The sequence below is a fragment of the Astatotilapia calliptera genome, chromosome 20, assembly GCF_964374335.1.
Source record: "Astatotilapia calliptera chromosome 20, fAstCal68.1, whole genome shotgun sequence".
Taxonomy (NCBI): Eukaryota; Metazoa; Chordata; class Actinopteri; order Cichliformes; family Cichlidae; genus Astatotilapia; species Astatotilapia calliptera.
This window is the reverse complement of record NC_137441.1, coordinates 37,092,284-37,110,786: the sequence shown is the minus strand read 5'-3', so window position 1 is coordinate 37,110,786 and position 18,503 is coordinate 37,092,284. Positions and strand designations below refer to the sequence as shown.

Here is an 18,503-nt window from a genome sequence, read left to right as displayed (position 1 = left end):
TTTGGAGAGTTTCGATTACTCAGCGCAGTGAGACAGACGAACGTGCAGAAATGCTTTAGGTTTAAATGCCGTGACTTTCATGGTTTTGTGTATATCAGGGTAGGAGACTCACTGCACGTGTCTTGGGATGTGACCACAAACACTGATCCACATGCAAGCGGACTGGAATACAAATGCGTGCCTATGTATGCACATATTAAAATTGTGACTCGATGTCTGCAGGGCCAGTGGTATGTGATGTCATCAGCCTGTCCTGTTAAGTTAGCGTGTTCGCGTATTCACAAGTCCACAGCTCAGTGGAGCGCAGTGCAGTGAAAACTGGCCCTAACCGCCCTACGCTCAATTTGCATTCTAGCCTACATCTCTCCTCCCATCTGACTCTCTTATATAAAATCATCCGCACAGACACCCCCTGCTGCTCTGACAAACGTGATCATCAGTGCCGTACATCAGCACCCACTCCAACAATAAGGTCTTCTAAAAGTCTTGATGCTGACTAGTCATTTGCATTGCTGCTGAGTAGGATTTGAGAGAATGTTGTTATCTTAAAACTACAGTGATCAAGTCATCAGGGTCAAATAATCCTGTGGGCTGGTGTAAACTGTGGGCTGGAAACCTGATGCATACGCTGTGTGCATGCATGTGTGCATGCTTGTGTGTCTGCGTGCGCCGTGGCAGCGCACAGACTCTCCCATCTCTGTCCTTCTGCTCCAGTGGTTTCCCCCTGGCCAAGAATACCCACAATGCACTGCTTTCATGTCAGCGCATCCAGGCACCGTGAAATAATTTTCTCTCCCACTGCCCTTTTATTTGGTCTCTTATTTTATCACTGCTAGCCCGAAAGACTTCCCTCGTGTTTCTCTCCACATCAAACCGTGTTCTGGGATTTCTCCACTGGCACGAAGCTGGTCGTCATGTGTTGACGAGAGCGTGGACACAGATCCTTAGTCTTTGGTCCTTTGTGTATATTTTCGCCAGTGGAAAGGATGGCTGTACTTCACAAGTGTGCTTCACTATATGTGACTAGAACAATTCATTGATTTAAAACTCTAATCTAAATGTTAAAAACAGTGAGGAAGCAGGATCATCTATACCAATTACTACGAATAAACCATCACAAAACTTTCATAACTCAACTGACCTATACTCACTGTAACACTGACTCTTCCTGTGGCTTTGGGGAGAGTTAGATTATAAACAAATATAACCTAGTGACAGAGAAACCATATGTATGCCTGCATGTCTGTCCTCCTCCCCCTTTTCCCCTCCTTCCATTTATTCTTTTCCTCTGTAACTGAGATAATGGTAACTCAACAAGAGCCATGAACTTTCTGACTGCACCAAGTTGCACTGTATGGGCGTTACATTGTGGGGCTTCTGAGTCACCAGGATGTGAGATGAGGCAGGCCACAAAGAAATCATCTAGGCTGCAATATGCTTTAAACAGACACAGAGGCATAAGAAAAAAATGCACGAAAGGCACTTACATGCAGACTTTCAGCTTTAATTTGAAGCAGTGTTCCACTGATATGCAGTAATTAAGCATAATTACTAAAGGATGTAACAATCTATTGTAAAATGCAGGGGTAAACACACAGACATGGGCAGGGAGTGTTTCACCTCAAAGTGGAAGAGAGGTGTGGGGAGACAAGTGTAAACTGGGGAAAATGAAGCCGTGTAAGGTTCTGTGGATGTGGGTGTGCGTATAGGTGAGTGGGTGTAAAACAAAAATACAGGAAGACACACTTGCGTGCTCGCTTACCTGCAGCTATTGGTGATTTCCTCTCATCCAAAAGCTGAATAGCAGTACTGGCCAAAACAACACTCTTGTTCTCCGACCCTGAAACGCACACAAAAGCACACACAAATACAAACGACAAAGACACGCAGAGTTCACATATCAGTCATATCATAATTCCTTATATTATTTCTGAACTGACCACAGGGAGATTGGAGAGAGGAACGCTGATCATAGATACCACAGAGCCCTATTTATGGCTGCAGCTAACTACCACAGTCCTGAGAGGAAGAGTGCATCCAAGGCAAGTCCGGCGAGTAAATAAGAGGCTTTCAGATCACTTGTATTAGCTGGCACTAATGGAAACCCTGAGGCTGAGAACAGATGAGAGCACATTCTGCCTCTGGAGGAGAAACCCTTTTCTTAGAGAAACAGTTACACTGAATATGCGCGAGGGGCTTGTGTGTATGTGGGTCTTTTTGTGACTCTGTGTGCGTCTGTATTTGTGTTCTGGGCAAGTCACTATGGAAAGGGCTGAACCTCTTCCTAATGTATCTTATTTCAAGCCACAGCAATCAGTGCGATCCACAAGAACACAGCCCAGAATTAATAAGAGAGGAAGGGGAGGTACAGATGCACGGCCAGAGAAAACAGCCAAAAATGGGTGAAAGAGGGACAGAGAACATTTCAAAGGGTCCTTTTAAAACCACATTAGTGTATTCAATTAGTTTACAAAATATAAGCTTCTTTAGAAAATATAATGACTGTGTTTTTTAACTCGTGGGTTCCAGTGTCGTCAGTTCACTATAATGAGGATTTAACAGTACCGATGTTTCCTCAAACACAGAGACAACATCATCACCATCCAAATGAAAGTCACGACTAACCTGTGTTAAAAGGCAGAGAGTAAACAAAGGTACCAGGAACTTGTTCTGCCGCTCTCTTGTACCACAGGGGAAAGTGGTCGGCATTGAACACCCCCTCTCGGTCTTCAGCTGTCAGAAAGTCTCTTAAAGCAGACGGGAAACAGAGAATACAAATGACGCACACGACACACCAAATATACAAACTGGAATCGTAAACAACACTAAAGTCAACACAAACATCAGGCCGTGTTCATGCGCACACACTGTATGCGTGCAGTCAGAAAACGTACTTGCTTGTAAGTTCATCTGGCACCACAAACAGGTTAATCCTGGACAGGCCTGTTCTCGTGCCCAGGTAAGCTATCTCCACTCCTTTATCAGAATTCCTGTATCATGTGACAAATGAATATCCGGCTGTTGTGAATTCATTTTAAGCCAAAGAAATCAGTAACTGTGCTAAATTATTAACATTTTAGCTGTGCAAATATATGCTCCATATTATGGTATTTTCTATTTCAAAGAGGAATAAAATCCAACATAAATAACAACATCATTTCACTTTCCTTTTATTTTAAAGGGTAATAAGGTGACATACTCTGACTTATTAAGCACAAGGCTGGTCCAGTAGGCTTCCAATGGAGCGGTCACCACTGCATCAAAGAGAACTTCCTGAATCAGCTCCTTGTCACCTAACAGGACAAAGGCAAAAAGGCACATTTCCACACGTGAAGCTTGTTCATTAACTTGCTAATAACATATAAAATATGGGGGCTGTAAATGAGCATAACTAACAATATAAGTGGGGTTCGTGCCCACTGAGGTACAGTTTAATTGCCTCTATCTGACTCAGGTAGCGGTGCTCTGGGTGCTCATCTGTGTTGCAGTATGTCCTGTAACATGACAAGAGAGAAAAATATGAGCGTTTGTTAGAGTCACAACCAACTTCAGATCAGTTCCTTTCTTAAAACTGTAATCGCTTTAGTTTTGGTCACATAATCCAGTTGCTTTCAGTTGCTTTTGGATTGCAAAGCATCTCCAGTGAATAAAACCTGAGGTAGAAGGAAGACACTTCTTTTCATTTACAAGCATTAGTTTGAAAAGCATTTATTGTAATGTGTTTAGATGTTGGTTCCCAAGCCTGGAGACCACAAGTCATCAAGTGACACAAACAATCAAGTCAAAGTTCTGCAGATCCCAAAAACTGTTGTAGAGCTGTTGTATTTCAGCTGACATCAAACCTAACTTTGATTTATTTTTATGATTTGGCAGTATTTTAGGATTTAGCCCAATAAAGATGTCCTTTGAGTAAGGGACGGGGATAAAACAGCGGCGGGAATATACTCTTACCATTCGTCTGCCAGGGCTACATCAGGATGCTCCAAGTCATGAAGTCCTGTAAAAAAGAAAACGTGAAAACTATTTGGTTCAAAACAAATACGCAAAAACACTCAATATGAAGTCATAATAATAGGGCTAGGCATCTACATCTCCACTGCGCACACTTAAACACACACCGGGGGATGAAAAATGTGTTTTTTGAATGGATGTGACAGCTCTGATTAGATCAGGAAGAGCCAAGTCATGCTCTGAGCGCTCTGTGTGATGGACATGTTTAGAGAAACACACAGACAGACACACACACCACCACCACCGCATGAATATTAACATGCATGGGGACTGACGTGAAAACAGACATGCATGCACGTGGAGAAACACACAAGCAGGAGCAGACATACAACACTGTCAGGAGAAGGACGCACAACACACCTAAGGAGCCGCAAAGGGGAATATTTAACTTCCTGTGAAGTTGTGGCTTTTTAAATCACTACATGAAGAGAAAGACTAGACAAAAAGTGTCTACAGGTTTGAAGAGGAACTGGTTACGTTGGGCCAAAGAGGAGAAGTTAGAAGACTTTACATACCCAACACAGTTTATAAAACATGATGAATGTTTACTGATTTAATCAGATTATCTAATGTCAACTTCATCCAGTCACAACATCAAATGTTATTTTAACCTTCGTGTAATATTAATCCCTTAATACAATAATCATAAGATTTGAACGGGCATAGTTAATGTCAGAATCCAGCTTTTTCTGCACAAATATCACCGAGGATGGAAAAGTATTTCTTCTTGTTATTGTTTTTAAAAACAGGCCGTTTTATTGGTTCTGACTAATCATTCTGCAAAGAGACTTTTATACCATGCATTCCTAGAAAATGATATCCAAATATATTTTTATTAAACATTTTTGTCCTAAAATAACTTTAGAAAGTGCATTTTGTGATTGTGTTTTTGTGTTTTTATACAACAAAATAATAGAAAAGTATTATTATAATACTAAAAAGCTCTCTGTGATGCTGCATTTCATGTAGTGCTCAGAGAAGCATTTACAAACTAAACTAAACTACTTGCTGAGTGCTTGTTTAATGAGAAACAGAAAAACAAAGGCCCTTAGAAGAAGAAGAGGGATCGAGAGAGTGCGAGGGAGAGAAAAGTAGGAAAACAAAAATAAAAGCAACAACAACACAGAAATGAGTCAGAAAGCAAAAAGGCTGATTTCCTACCTTCCTCTACTGTCACGTTCCCCCTGAAGAAAAACTTCCCATGGCCTCTGGAAAGAGCAACCCCTAGACTAAAACAAACAAACAAAACAAACAAAAATAAACAAAAACCCCTAAAACAAAACAAACAAAACATATTTCCTAAAAATCTGTTGTCGTTTACAGATTAACCACCGGAAAATTCAGCTTCGTTAGCTTAAGGAAGTCTTCAGACTTCTTACCTGAAAGGAGTCCCTTTGATGTCTGTGTAGTAGTAATCATTGTGCAAAATCAGCACACGTTTCTGAAAGAGGTGAATATAGAGGCTGCGTTAAACGCCAGGCGGTGCTGTCTGATATCATTTCTTGCAATCTAGCGCCATCTAGTGGTGCAAGTAGTACAAGCTTCTGTTGGGCAGTCCTTAGCTGCAGATGGACATCAGTACATTCATAAAGAGTCTCTTGTGAGCGTCTCTGTCTCTCTATATAAATATAGATATACAATAATAATAATAATAATGTGTGTGTGTATGTGTGTGTGTGGATGTCTGTATAATATCTGTATAATAATCAGCATATGCAAATCGCTCTTTAATATGTGCGAACACACATTTAACACATTCACACATATCTACACACACCTTTCTCTCTCTCTGACAGGCAGGAAGTAAAGCAGAATCAACGGGCTGCTGTTTCCCCGTATTCAGCAACATGTGCTTTGTGGAGATAAGGGGCTCACACGCAGAGAGACACACACCAGTGCATGCACAGCAAACCAAATCAGAAACAAAATCCCCAAGTCAGTCCTGTACATCACTGAGCCAGCTGTAACAAGCCCTTAGCAGAGTGAATGCTTGCTGGTAAGTATTTTCTCTCGCTCAGCCTTTAGGACAAACAAGTGCGTTGTTTGTGCGTTTTGTTGTTTTATTTCTGAACTTTGCATTTCTCACCCCTTTGTCTACACTCTTCTTCACCTCCATTGAGAAGATCCCCGTCTTCCTGTTGACCATTGCATTTCTTAGCTAGAAAGACAAAGCGCACACACACACACACACACACACACACACACACACACACACACACACACACACACACACACACACACACACACACACAGTTGTGCTTGATGACACTGATTTTCAGAGCGCTGCTGTCCTGACACTTGATGCAGATTTACTAGTGTCTCACCGTGTCTTCCTTATCCTCCCATTCCACCTCAGACAGATCCACGCTGCTATAGTTCGGTTTTCTTCTCTTCTTGCCATCTCCATACTGCACAAACATCCCAACACACACATGCACGCACAATCAGAAATACTGGAAATGACATAACAGAAAGAGTATGCCAAACTATGGCAATTCTTTTGTTGTTCTGTTGTTGTTATCAGTTATCAAAACAAGCCATTGCATTTCACATAATGAAAATGTCATCACAACCTCCAAGAAAATGTTTGTATTTTGTTTTAAATAGTCTTGAACAATAGTTGTCCAGTGTCGCATGTTTGTTAAGCCACATAGCAACTGCACTGTGATCCAGTCAAGCAGGGGCGAAACTCAAGGGATGAACCAGTGTTGTGTGTACATATAATCTACAACTTGGCAAAGAATCTATTTTAAATTGAATCTTTACTTTGTTACTAACATGCACAAACACATCATTTATTCCCATTTATTTAGTTGAATGTATAAAAAGATAACAGAGTCTGACAGCTATAAAATACTATGTTTGCACCAACAAGGGCCACTAGCCAAAAACTTGGCACATCTTGGTGTGGATGGTGTTGCATGGTGGTTCTAGACAAAACTGTGCAGGTGACAGGCCAAATCTACATCAGATGAACCGTATATAAAAGTCATGTCCTTAAAAAACAGGAAAACAGTCCAGTGGACACCAAACACGGGACCTGAAGATCATCAGAAATAGTTTCAGTGGCATGGAGGCAATCATGGAGCCATTTTACCTCCTTTCTTTCCTTAAGAAGGGAAAGAGGGAAACAGACTGAGGTGTATAATAGCGAAGAAGAAACTGAGAAGATTAAATGAGCAAATACATGATAAATTATTACTGAACCAAAGAATTAATCTTTTGTAACAGAAAAGACTACAGAAAGAGTTTGATGAGTAGGTTGATATTGCTATCATAATTGACAGTTAAGTATGAAAGTAAACCCCGGAAGCCACCAGCCAATCTTTGTTTAACTGATACAGAAGCAAAAGTAAAAATGAGAGGGAATAGAGTTTTACATGGTTGCTGCTGCTGTTTCTTGCTTGTGGTTACTCAGTCATGCTGACAAATTACCTTTGGCTTTGAAAATTAGGACTGTGCTCTAATGTAAGAAGTAGCCACAGAAAGACAAGCAAGCAACTGTTGACAAACTATCTCCACATAATCCTGTTTGCACCTGTGCAATAATAGCAGAAGCTCGTTTTTCAAAGCTACTGTAATGAAAAAAAAGCAGGAGTGACACAAGAGAAACCAAAGCTTCAAAAATGTAAATGTACTTTGATGTAAGTGGCCAGATAGTTTTCACTGGTTAACATACAACAAAGAGACGATGGGAGTGGGCGGCTTCAATTGTGCAGAATGTGATGCAGCTTGCAGCACAGTTTCTAACAGCTTGTCTCACCAAACTACATGCATGAAAAAAGAAGAGGATCTTTTTACTCCATTCAAATCACATCTTTTTCAATAAGAAAAGGCTTATTTATTGAAACAGTGAGTTTTAAACAAAACAGTCAATACGTTTTCTGTTTGTTCCTGACCATCCCTTTTAATAATGGTCTGTATTTATATAGCGCTTTTCTAGTCCCTAAGGACCCCAAAGCGCTTTACACATGCAGTCATTCACCCATTCACACACTGGTGATGGCAGCTACATTGTAGCTGTAATGACAGAGGCGAGGCTGCCGGACACTGACGCCACCGGGCCCTCTGACCACCTCCAGTAGGCAACGGGTGAAGTATCTTGCTCAAGGACACAACGACAGAGACTGTCCAAGCCGGGGCTCGAACCGGCAACCTTCCGATTACAAGGCGAACTCCCAACTCTTGAGCCACGATCGCCCCGTGATACGTTAATACGACTTTAACAGCATGGCCCACTTTATTAGTAGAGTTTTGCTTTATTTCTCGGTCAACTTCATAATTAATAACTTCATATTTCAGGGTAACAATCCAGTAAGTTCCACAACGTGCTGGACAAAGACAGTGTTGGTAGTTGTTGCCTCTGTACACAACCACAATCAACACTTGGCTGATGTGCAGACTTTAACCCAAGGAATTAAAAAAAAATGCATTAACTGTTTAGGTTAATTACAGCTGTTTTTATACATTTTCAGTGGCTCTTACCAGTGTTTGGATCTTTTTTAAATCCTCCATATTTCCATTCATGAAGACTTCTCTTGCTTGTTGCTGTCATTGTTCGATGTTGTGAAGCTGTCTTTCTAAACCATGGAAATGATTCTGTCCTCATTCACTTTAGCTGACTCCTGTGGTCTTTCAGGCCTTTTGTTCTGTCTCTCTGACAGGTTGATTTTGTTTCTTCAGCCTCCCTCTCTTGAATTGACACATCTTTGTGAAAATTACAGCAAGAAGCTATAAAATACAAATTCAACACTTTGCATCAGCTTCAGATGTCATGTCTGTTTCGTTTGCTATGAAATAACAAAGGCTTCACATGGCCATGACTGCTTGTCAGTCAGTTCCCCGATTACCTCTGAGCCTCTGAAAATGCAGGTCTGTGTATAAATTCCCATAATGTTTAAACAGTCAAGCATTTTTTTGTTAAAGCTGAAAGTTTCCTTTCAATCATGTCTTGATTGTTTGATTTGTCACTGTGGTGACATACAGAGGCAGAACCATAAAATCTGTATTTTTGTCCAACAAGCTGTATTTGAAACGACTTTGATTTAGAATAGTCTTCATTTTACGTACACCTATAAAAAGGTGGTGTCATCATACCTGCTGGCACTTGGGCCAATAGCTGGATAGTTTAGTCTTAATTTCACTATTCCTTTATTTAATCAAGTGCTTCAGCCTAATAAAGCACCGATAACTTCTTAAGAATTCAACCGTGCAACAACAGTTTATGTATATGTGACTTTTATTACTCTATCAAGCGTCAGGATGCAACGCTCCAGGAATACACCACTGCTGGGTAGCTCACTGGCTTGACCACTGACCCATTAAATGAAGGTGAAACAGATCAAAGTACTGAACTTTTTAATTGCATTGTATGTGTGTGTTTATGTGTGCGTCTGTGTTACTACTGTATGTGTGTCTACTTTTGAATCTGTCAGTGAGGACTGTCTCCCACCCCTCATTAGCTGTTAAACACTGGTCATTAACGTCTTTAATTAGACCTCTATTAAACCATCTGTCTGTCTGCCTCACTGTCTGTTCTCTGTTCTCCATCTCATCTGTTGCCCTGGCATCCATATGAGCACCTCACTCTTCTCCCCCAGTGTTACACCAGGCCTACCTGCACCTATCCTCACATTCAGCAGGTTCCCGCAGCCTCCCTCTCTTTCTACACTCTCTCCGTCCAGCTCTTGTGAGAGGAGTGGGTGAGTACAATAGAGTTAATCACAGCCATTCAGAAGCTGTATCTCTGTCTATTCACAGAACAGCAGAGGCCTGGAACATGCTCTCCTCATCTACATACCACCACGCAGCCAGCATACTCACAAGGCACACCACACAGAGTACCACACAATTACACACCATTCTGTTAAAGTCAATCACAATCTCAGTGTGACAACAAAAAAAGAAAATTGGTAAGTGACTTGATGTGAACTCGAGAGGGTGTATTCATCTATCCAGTACAGAACAACACATTTCAACTTCAACCTGTGCATCCTAAAAGGGATTTTTATGGTAATAAGGGTCACACTCAGTAAACTCTGAAATGTCCTGGAGGTAATACTCACGAGTGGCCGTAAATCCGGGTGGGTGAGGATGTAACCGTTGTTGGTGATTGCAAAGGCGTAGCCATGAATGCCCAGCTAGTAGAATATGCAAAAGCACACACAAAGACACACCAAAATTATGCATAACAAATCAGAACCTAATTGTAAATCTGGTTAATCAAGCCCCTTTCAGAGTCTTTGTTTTTGTGGTAAAACCGAGACCCGCACAACGGGAAAGGACGGCATCGTTCATCATGTCATGTCTGAGCAAATAACACACTTTCAAATGTCAACACCTTACACACATCCAAGATTCAGATCTACAAAAGAAATCAGTGCAGGGATGTGGGTGGGGGGACACGAGCAGAATGCATTAATGAACCGAGTGTAACCAGGAGCTGTGACTAAGCTCATCTCTAATGTATCTGCGACTTGGCTTTGCATTCAGTTACTGTACTCTGGACTGACTTATGTGGAGTATTTTATGTATTATAAGGTGGGGTTTTGGACCGCTTGTGGGACTGGAGAGGTGGAGCAACATGTTCAGAGTTCAGTGTAGAGGAGAGGGTAACGGGCACAGAAGTTGCACATCGTGTAATCAGTCTCTCCTATTTATGCGATAGCTTGCTAGGATCTGGTGGAAACAGACAGTGGCTGTTGTAGCCATGCAGTAAAACATCTTTGTGAGCTAAAGCTGTGTGCATGGGTATTCAGGACTGTGCCAATGTGCACAAGTGTATAAAACTGCTTGAGTAAGCATTGGGAACCCTCGGTAGTCAGTGTGATAGTGTAAAACATTGAATAATGGCTATTGAGATCCCTAATCACGTGCAGGAAGAACTAAGTGATGCTGGATGTGGTACCTTATACTTGGGGATAGTCTTGAGCAGCTCAGAGACTGGCACATCTGTCCCAACCACCCCCAGAAGGATTCCACGGTTTCTCTGCAAGCACACAAATATACGAAAATTGGTTAGCTCAGTTTAAAAGGTTACTTACATAACAATCTTTTACAGCCGCATCAGTGCCTCCGTTTATGTTATTTATAAAAATATTCAACTTGTAATGCGCCGCTTTGTCCCAATTTTCAAACTGCAATCAAAGTGATATTAGCATCCATCAAATACACAAAAAAATTAACAATGATTTTACCATTTGTGTCAATTCTCTCAAAGACTAATTCCCCGTGATGGAATAACTCATGAGGAAAATTCAGTTTTTCAGTTAAGCTGTAATTTCATTTGAGACATCGAGCTTTGGAATCACGAGGCAGTGAATGTGTTGTGAATTCTGCATCACTGTATGTGAGCTTACAGTCTCGTTCTTGGTACTGAACACTGGCATTGCCACCGTAGTCATCAGAACTGGACCTTGACCGTCCTCCAACTGAGTGATTTGTGAAGCAGAAACAAACAGAAAAACAGAAAGAGCCAAAGGGAGGGAAGAGAGGGAAGGTAATGATGAAACTTCATTGTTTTTGTTACAAATTTTATGTAACCACAGGGCACATTTCATGTATCTTATATGAAACATCTTGCCCAGTCACACTGAGCAGTGTTTTCAAGCTGCAAAACATCCGTGTGGAGCATAGAATTTGATGGGAATTTAGCCGAGGACCTGATCATCTTCTTCAGAGACCAACTAAACTTCCACGACATGTTTTATTCATGTTTATTATTTGCCCTAAAATATGTTCAATCAGAGTCTGCCTTTGATCTCTTGCAGAATAAGCTTATCCAAAGGCAGCGCTTCTAGTCTGGATCTGGGTACCCCCCCCCCTCTAAAGACTGCTGGGATAATTATGATATTTATCTTTCTACCGGATGTCTGTATCTGACGATGATATCCATTACAGATGAAAGCTTGACACTGTTTTCTTAGGAGACTGGAGGAAGGCTTAGTACTTGAAAAATATGATCTAACCTTGCCTTCCCAGAAATGTTGAATCTGTCTAAATGTCAGTGACTTCTTCCATTCAGCATCAGTAATTGGATCATTAAGCAAAGAATAAATCCAAGATGAAAATCTACAATAGTTCAGGGGAACACGGAGCGGCAAAAAGCATAAAGCATGTTCTACTTACGCTGCACTAATCAAAGGAATATCATCTTTTAAATTTGTTGGACTGACTAAATATCAGCACGCATCTTTAGAAAGTACTGAATTTTATACCGACATTGTAAAAGTGCTTTCCCCACCCCAAGACTTTTTTTCTTTTTTACCCATGAGAGATAACAGGTAATGACAAGGAAATCTGTCAATATCCCTCAGACGCTGAGGAAAGAGGAATTAGTGGCACGAGTTTGGACAGCTGCTAAATGTAATTTGGAGTCCAATATTGGACATAGAAGGGAGAACGAAGCATACCTAGATACTGCAGCTGCAACACGTGGCAGCCGTGCTACCACTGAACGGGATAAATTAAAGAGATATATCCAAGCCCAGGTCGTTTCAATCAGTGCAGTATATTACTGGTCCTGTGGGCTGCTGTATCCCTGTGAACCCCAATAGAAGACTCTGTGTAATATGTGAACCCTTTGAGCAGAAATCCAGATTGTTCAAATTGGTAAAAATGCCCATGCACTTCCAGGGGTTGCCATACTTTTAGGTAAATAAGAAGAGGCAGTGCATTTAAAGTCACCATCAGAGCTACAGAAAAGGTACACTTTATTCAGCCCCACGGGGGATTTCTTCTCTTTGCATAACCCATCCTAATTATTAGGAGCACGGGCAGCCAGCTTGAAGCAACCAGGCCAGTAACTGCATGTGTTTAGATGCTGTGTGAAATCGAAGACCTATGGCAGAGCACGAGGATTCCACATCGAAGGCCTGCCCTAGCCTGGTGTTGCTGACTCAGGACCTTCTTGCTGTGAAAGTGGAAGTGGTGCTAACCCTAATCCTTAAGTCAGAACTCACACATCTGGGCCAAATCTGCATCATCATTGCCTCTGCAAATTTACCTGTATGAGTCAGAGTAAAGGAGCTGTGGAAGTTCTTTTCCCTGCTGTGGGTCAAATAATGAACGAGAACACCAGTGGGCATTAATACACTTGACACCGCACTAGCACATACCCACACACACATAAACACACACACCAATACCCATCAGAGGGCTAACATACACACCCTTGGCCTGTGTTTTATGTTTCATAGTACACTTTATAATCTAGGTTGCTGTGACAAATTGCATGGAGGTAGATGAGGTGACCCCTGTTTCCTTGGAGACCAGGTTTGTGTGTGCGGGAGCCAACGCCACCTCTGCAGACTAATTTGAGCAAACTAAAACAGACCCGATGGGAAGCTGAGCTGGCACACATCCAGCACATGTTTTTACTGCACAGGTGTTTGGGGATTATCTTTGAAAGCTCTTAATTACCTCAATCAATATTAATGCTTTGCTTTGAAATAGCGGAGTTCATGTTCATCCAGCAAGACATTTTGAACATCTCAGCATTTCAGTTTATCTTCAAAAGGCAATCAGCCGCTCACAGATTCCCCATTTTTTGGTCTTCGTACTTAATCAAGTATCAGTCTCGTTTTTTGAAACTTCAGTGCAAATTCCTCCTGTCACTCCCACAATGTTTATGATTCTTTAATCTCTTATATTCTTTTTCCAACCCTCCCTACCGTTGTCCTCAAATATCTCCCCCTGACACATTCCTCTCACCTCCCTCGCATCATCCCTGAGCTCCAGTGTCAGTTCATCCAGCAGAGTGGGAAACAAAGCCAAATGAGCCAGAGAATGATGAATGAAGCTGGTGGAACGAGGGATAGGAGAGCAAGAGGGAGGATGGCAGAAAGGAGAGCACAGGTGGAGGGAAAGAGATAGGGGCGAAGAAGCAAAGTGAAACAATAAAACAAAACAAAACACAAAAGAAAGGTAAGATAAGAAAGACGGACTGCTGGGTCGCAGTGAGAGGGAGAAAACCGGGGAAAGATAGCATGAAGGAAAGATGATACACTTCAGTCCTGGAACAAAATGCTCATCAATTTTCTAACACAGAGCCCATCCAAGGAGTTTTGCTCACTTCTTATCACACATGTTTGCATCCTTCTGTCACTGGAGTAGTGTGTATGTGTGTTCACCCAGGCCAGAGCAGTGCTGGGGCAATTATATGCAAAGAATTGGTACAGATTCCTCGCTAATCCTAATAAAATGATATCTATTTCAGTTTTCTGCTGAGCTGTTTTGAGGTCAATCAGCTCGGGTCTGTCACACTAACAGCACTATGTCAGACATACGGCCTGCCAGCTGTGTAATGCTACTGCTGTGCCTCGCTCACACTGATGGGGAGGCAGAGCGCTCTTTTGTTTCGCCATCATCACTGTTGTGATTATAGAGCTGCTTATCTCAACCCACATACGATTCATAAATCACTGGAAAAATAAAACACTGAAAATGATAAAAAGGCATCAGAACAGATCATCCCGCCAACCATTATGGACTATTGGATTTTCACCCAGAAGATGACAAAACAGCTTATTCTGGAGAATTCTACCAAAACAAATAACACAGGCAATCTTGTTTTCACACCAAAAATCACACAGGCCAAAGAACAAAATGAAGCCTCACATTTACACACATAATCACAATGCCAGCCCAGAGACACTGGCAAAGCAAGGCTAACATAGCATCACCAGTGAAGAATGAGCGAGTTTGTGCACAGACGTGTGCGAATGCGAAATCAGACGTGCAAAAGAGAGCGCGTGAATGGCACCCATGACAACCATGAGGCATGGCTTCAATCAGGAAGTTGACAAACAACATATGACAACGACACATAAGAAAATGCCACGAGCCGCTATGATAGTTCATTTCACAGATATTAGAAACCGAAACGCACATGCACAAGAAATGCACATGACACACAGCAGGCCTCACCACAGCACAATGCACCAATGACCTCAAACCACATTTACCTTTTGTGCTTGGGGGAGCTAAAGAGAACAGATTGAGAAGGAAGAGGAGGTGAGAAGGAGGATGACGATGAGGAGGAGAGACAGGGTCAATACATTTGTGGATAAGTGTCAGAAAGCCTTTCGGTGCAATTTTCACTGAATGGAGTGCCAGTGGGCACATACAATCCACTGACATTGAACACAACTTAAAAACAGCGACTGTCTCAAGAGAGGCAAACTTTATAGTCAAAAGGGCCGCAGCAGAGAGGAATCAACACTCAAGTGCCGTAACTCCTACTGCAAGAAAACGTAAGCATTTCCTTATACGTGTTAGGTCAGCGCTGAGTGTATGCACTTCTGTGATAAATGGGAGGGAAAATGAGGACAAAGAGAAACAAATGAGCACAGAAAGACAGGAAAGGGTAAAACATAAGGGATATTCAAAGGATAGCTGAGAGAAAAGAGTCTATTTTTATGTGGTTTTTTGATTGCGTGGTGGGTATTTCTAGTGGAGGGCACTTACCTTTGCCTTTACATGGCCAAAGCTCTCACACTCTTAATCTATACAGAAACTGTTAACTCCTGCTATTTTCTCTGCGTGTCTAACACAGTAAGCCAAGAAGGACCAGTGTGGTGAATGATGCAGCATGTTGTGTGCTGACTTTGGATCACAGAGGATTCGTCCTTTTAACTCTGTTATTATCATTCAGGGGTTTTTCGGGATGTTTTGCCACTCAACTATAGAGGATGTACAGGAGACGAATGCACGATTTCAGAAAATATTATTATTTTGACTGTAATTCACAATATTCACTACCTGCTTATGCTCAGTATGTCGGCCAGTATGGTGATAGGAGATTTAGAGATTGGAAATCATAGTTTTCACAGCAAAGTCCTGAACTATTCTAGACATTACCTAATGATGGCACATGTGGGAACAATAAATGCCCCATGCGTTCAGATCAGACATTACATTTACTTTATTATAGCAGCTCCCCAGTACAATTGTGCAACGTTGCATCCATGTGAGAAGAGCCCACATAAATGCCCTGGTGAGTTAAAGGCAAATGACTGTGACCCATCATGCTCTGGTATGATGGCACCCTCTTCTAAACCAAGCACAGTATTTCCACTATCAATAAATCTGAAGTGAGACTTTTTCATGCGGGAAAGGTCATCTATGGGCAATGCCCCAAAAAAGATTCTCCTAAGACTGTCTGGAGTTGAAAATGCTGCAACCCTACAAAGCTCCCAAGCACACACAGGAGGCTCGTTTACTTAATGGGTCCATCTGCTACACACAGACTCATTTAACTCATTCACAGTCAAAGGTACAAATGCAGAAAACATTGTCAGCCCTCTGCTCGTCTTTCACCCTCGATCACTTTCATTTGGGTTGTTTAATTCATTCCCCTTCAAAATACATGTTTTCACAATATGAACTTATACAAAAGGTCCTGTGGTTTATGTATACAACAATTCAGCCCATTATGGAGTTTTCTAAGCCTACAACAGCCCAGTGGATATGTGAGGCTATCAAGGACCACGTGAACTGGAGTTATGTAGCAAGCGAAGGCATATTCAACTCACAGTGCTATCGATGTAGGCCTCAGTCCAAACTGTGTCGTGCTCCCGGTCGATCACCTTAGGACGACTGAGAACATGGAGATACTCCATCACGTTCTCTTGCACATCTGCCAGTGTGGAAATCTGAGTGAAATACCCTGTTGAGCAAAAAGTGGAGGAGAAAGATAAACAGAAATGAAGAATTGTTCATTTTTAATTAAAGTAGATTAATTATTTAAGTTAGATCCTGCCAACAATGAGGCAGCACAGGCTCAGAAGTCCAACTCACTACTGCCCAAAAACACATGCTCTGTGTTTCTAAGCTTGTTTGAGGGCAGATCAGATGCCTGAAAAAACATTTTAGCTTTATGGAGCCAGCAACATATTCCAAGCCATTGCTACTATTTTAATAACAATGCAGACTAACTACATCTGGGATGCAGTGCTGCTGACCTGCTGTTTGCATGATGGAAACTTGGTTAGGCGCCATGAATAAGGGAAAAGAAAAAGCCCACCACATTTTCACCCAGCTGTAAAAACAGCAAACTGCCTCCATCACCGTTGGGCATTCAAGTAGAAAATCATAGTCGGAGGAAATAGATGTTGGGGTCATCTTTCCCGGCAACAACTTTTACTCCACAGGGAGAAAGGACCTGAAGTCTAGACACAATACACAGATCTGTGATAGACGTGGCGCATCAACCCAGCCCAAATATCTGATAATATGCACCACTGATTATAAGCTAATCTTAAAACTATATCTATAGTAAAGCCCAAAATAGAATAATTAACTAAAAATAAAATCTATTGTTGAAAAAAAGTGCTGATATCACATAACTGCTGTAATCAGTATATTAACAGAACTTGACCTGGAAGTGAACCTTTGCAGGTCTTTTTTATCCTCAGAGGCATTTGGAGCCATTATTCCACCAGACGGTGCAATGAGAACACACACATACAGACGCATGTCACACACAAAGACACTGTCTAGTCTAACTGCATCGTTCATCACAGTAGTGAGTCGAGAATTACTGCTCCCTCTCGAAGGCTGAGGGCGTCCTTCGAGCTGAGCCATCAGGGCCAGGTGCCAGGGGAAGAAAAATGAAGGCTCCCAACTTTCAGTGGATGGTACCCATGTTGTACAAACAATACAGCCTCAGCAAGGTGTGGACAGGTTGAGGGCATCAATATATTTTTACATGACCTTGGTCTGGGTCATATGTAGCAAATAAGATCCCGTAAGGTGTCCTGATAATGGATGAGGTGGAAGTGAAAAATGTATCATCGTGTAAGGAAGCGCTTTCTTGGTGCACAGTTGTAAAAGTATTTTACAACAAAACTACGTTTTTTGCTTATTAGGAGAGAGCTCGTCGGAGGAAATAGATGTTGGGGTCATCTTTCCCGGCAACAACTTTGACTCCACAGGGAGAAAGGACCTGAAGTCTAGACACAATACACAGATCTGTGATAGATGTGGCGCATCAACCCAGCCGGTAAAATAATCTAGATGACTTAAAGAATACTTAGAAATGTTGCCTTGCTTCCTGTTAAAATGGCCTTTAAAAAAGTACTGATTACCTGCAGAAATATACCACATTTAAGAATACTCAAAAGACACTAGAGGAAAACTACTCCTGCACTGGTTGCAACAAGGCAAGTACTGATGCAGCGTTTAAATCTGAATACAATTAAGATGTTAAATTGCACGTGTAATAAACAATTTATAAAGGGGTGTTGATTAGCTTTGATACACATTTTGGCAAATAATTGCTAAGAACATCTGAAACGACACTAAAGTTACTTGTAGACAGCACGGCGATTTGTAGTGAGAATATGGAGCAGATAGAAGTAACTCCAGAGAGGAGGCGGAGGTATGCAGGTACGAAAGGAGAGTCAGTAGGAAAAAGACAGAATACATGTGTGAATGAGGTCGAAGGAAATGTGAAGATGCAAAGAGTAGAGGTAGCGAAAGGGGACGAGTTT

At 41.7% G+C, this 18,503-nt stretch overlaps 1 protein-coding gene across 4 annotated transcripts in view; it reads right to left on the bottom strand.

Annotated features, from left to right (window-relative positions):
* The window catches only part of cacna2d3a (calcium channel, voltage-dependent, alpha 2/delta subunit 3a), a 150,344-nt gene that overhangs the window by 26,320 nt on the left and 105,521 nt on the right, over window positions 1–18,503 (bottom strand). For 2 of the 4 annotated variants that reach the window (XM_080295138.1, XM_026155216.2), the window contains 15 exons: window positions 16,545–16,678; window positions 14,976–14,993; window positions 11,370–11,441; window positions 10,919–10,999; window positions 10,077–10,151; window positions 6,336–6,419; window positions 6,098–6,169; window positions 5,391–5,452; window positions 5,173–5,240; window positions 3,952–3,997; window positions 3,397–3,494; window positions 3,200–3,293; window positions 2,895–2,990; window positions 2,626–2,747; window positions 1,763–1,840 (listed from right to left, as the gene is read on the bottom strand). In XM_080295138.1, the coding sequence (XP_080151264.1) occupies window positions 1,763–1,840; window positions 2,626–2,747; window positions 2,895–2,990; window positions 3,200–3,293; window positions 3,397–3,494; window positions 3,952–3,997; window positions 5,173–5,240; window positions 5,391–5,452; window positions 6,098–6,169; window positions 6,336–6,419; window positions 10,077–10,151; window positions 10,919–10,999; window positions 11,370–11,441; window positions 14,976–14,993; window positions 16,545–16,678 (1,200 nt within the window). The remainder of the gene's footprint in view (window positions 1–1,762; window positions 1,841–2,625; window positions 2,748–2,894; window positions 2,991–3,199; window positions 3,294–3,396; window positions 3,495–3,951; window positions 3,998–5,172; window positions 5,241–5,390; window positions 5,453–6,097; window positions 6,170–6,335; window positions 6,420–10,076; window positions 10,152–10,918; window positions 11,000–11,369; window positions 11,442–14,975; window positions 14,994–16,544; window positions 16,679–18,503) is intronic. The other 2 variants (XM_026155217.2, XM_080295139.1) reach the window with 2 other exon arrangements.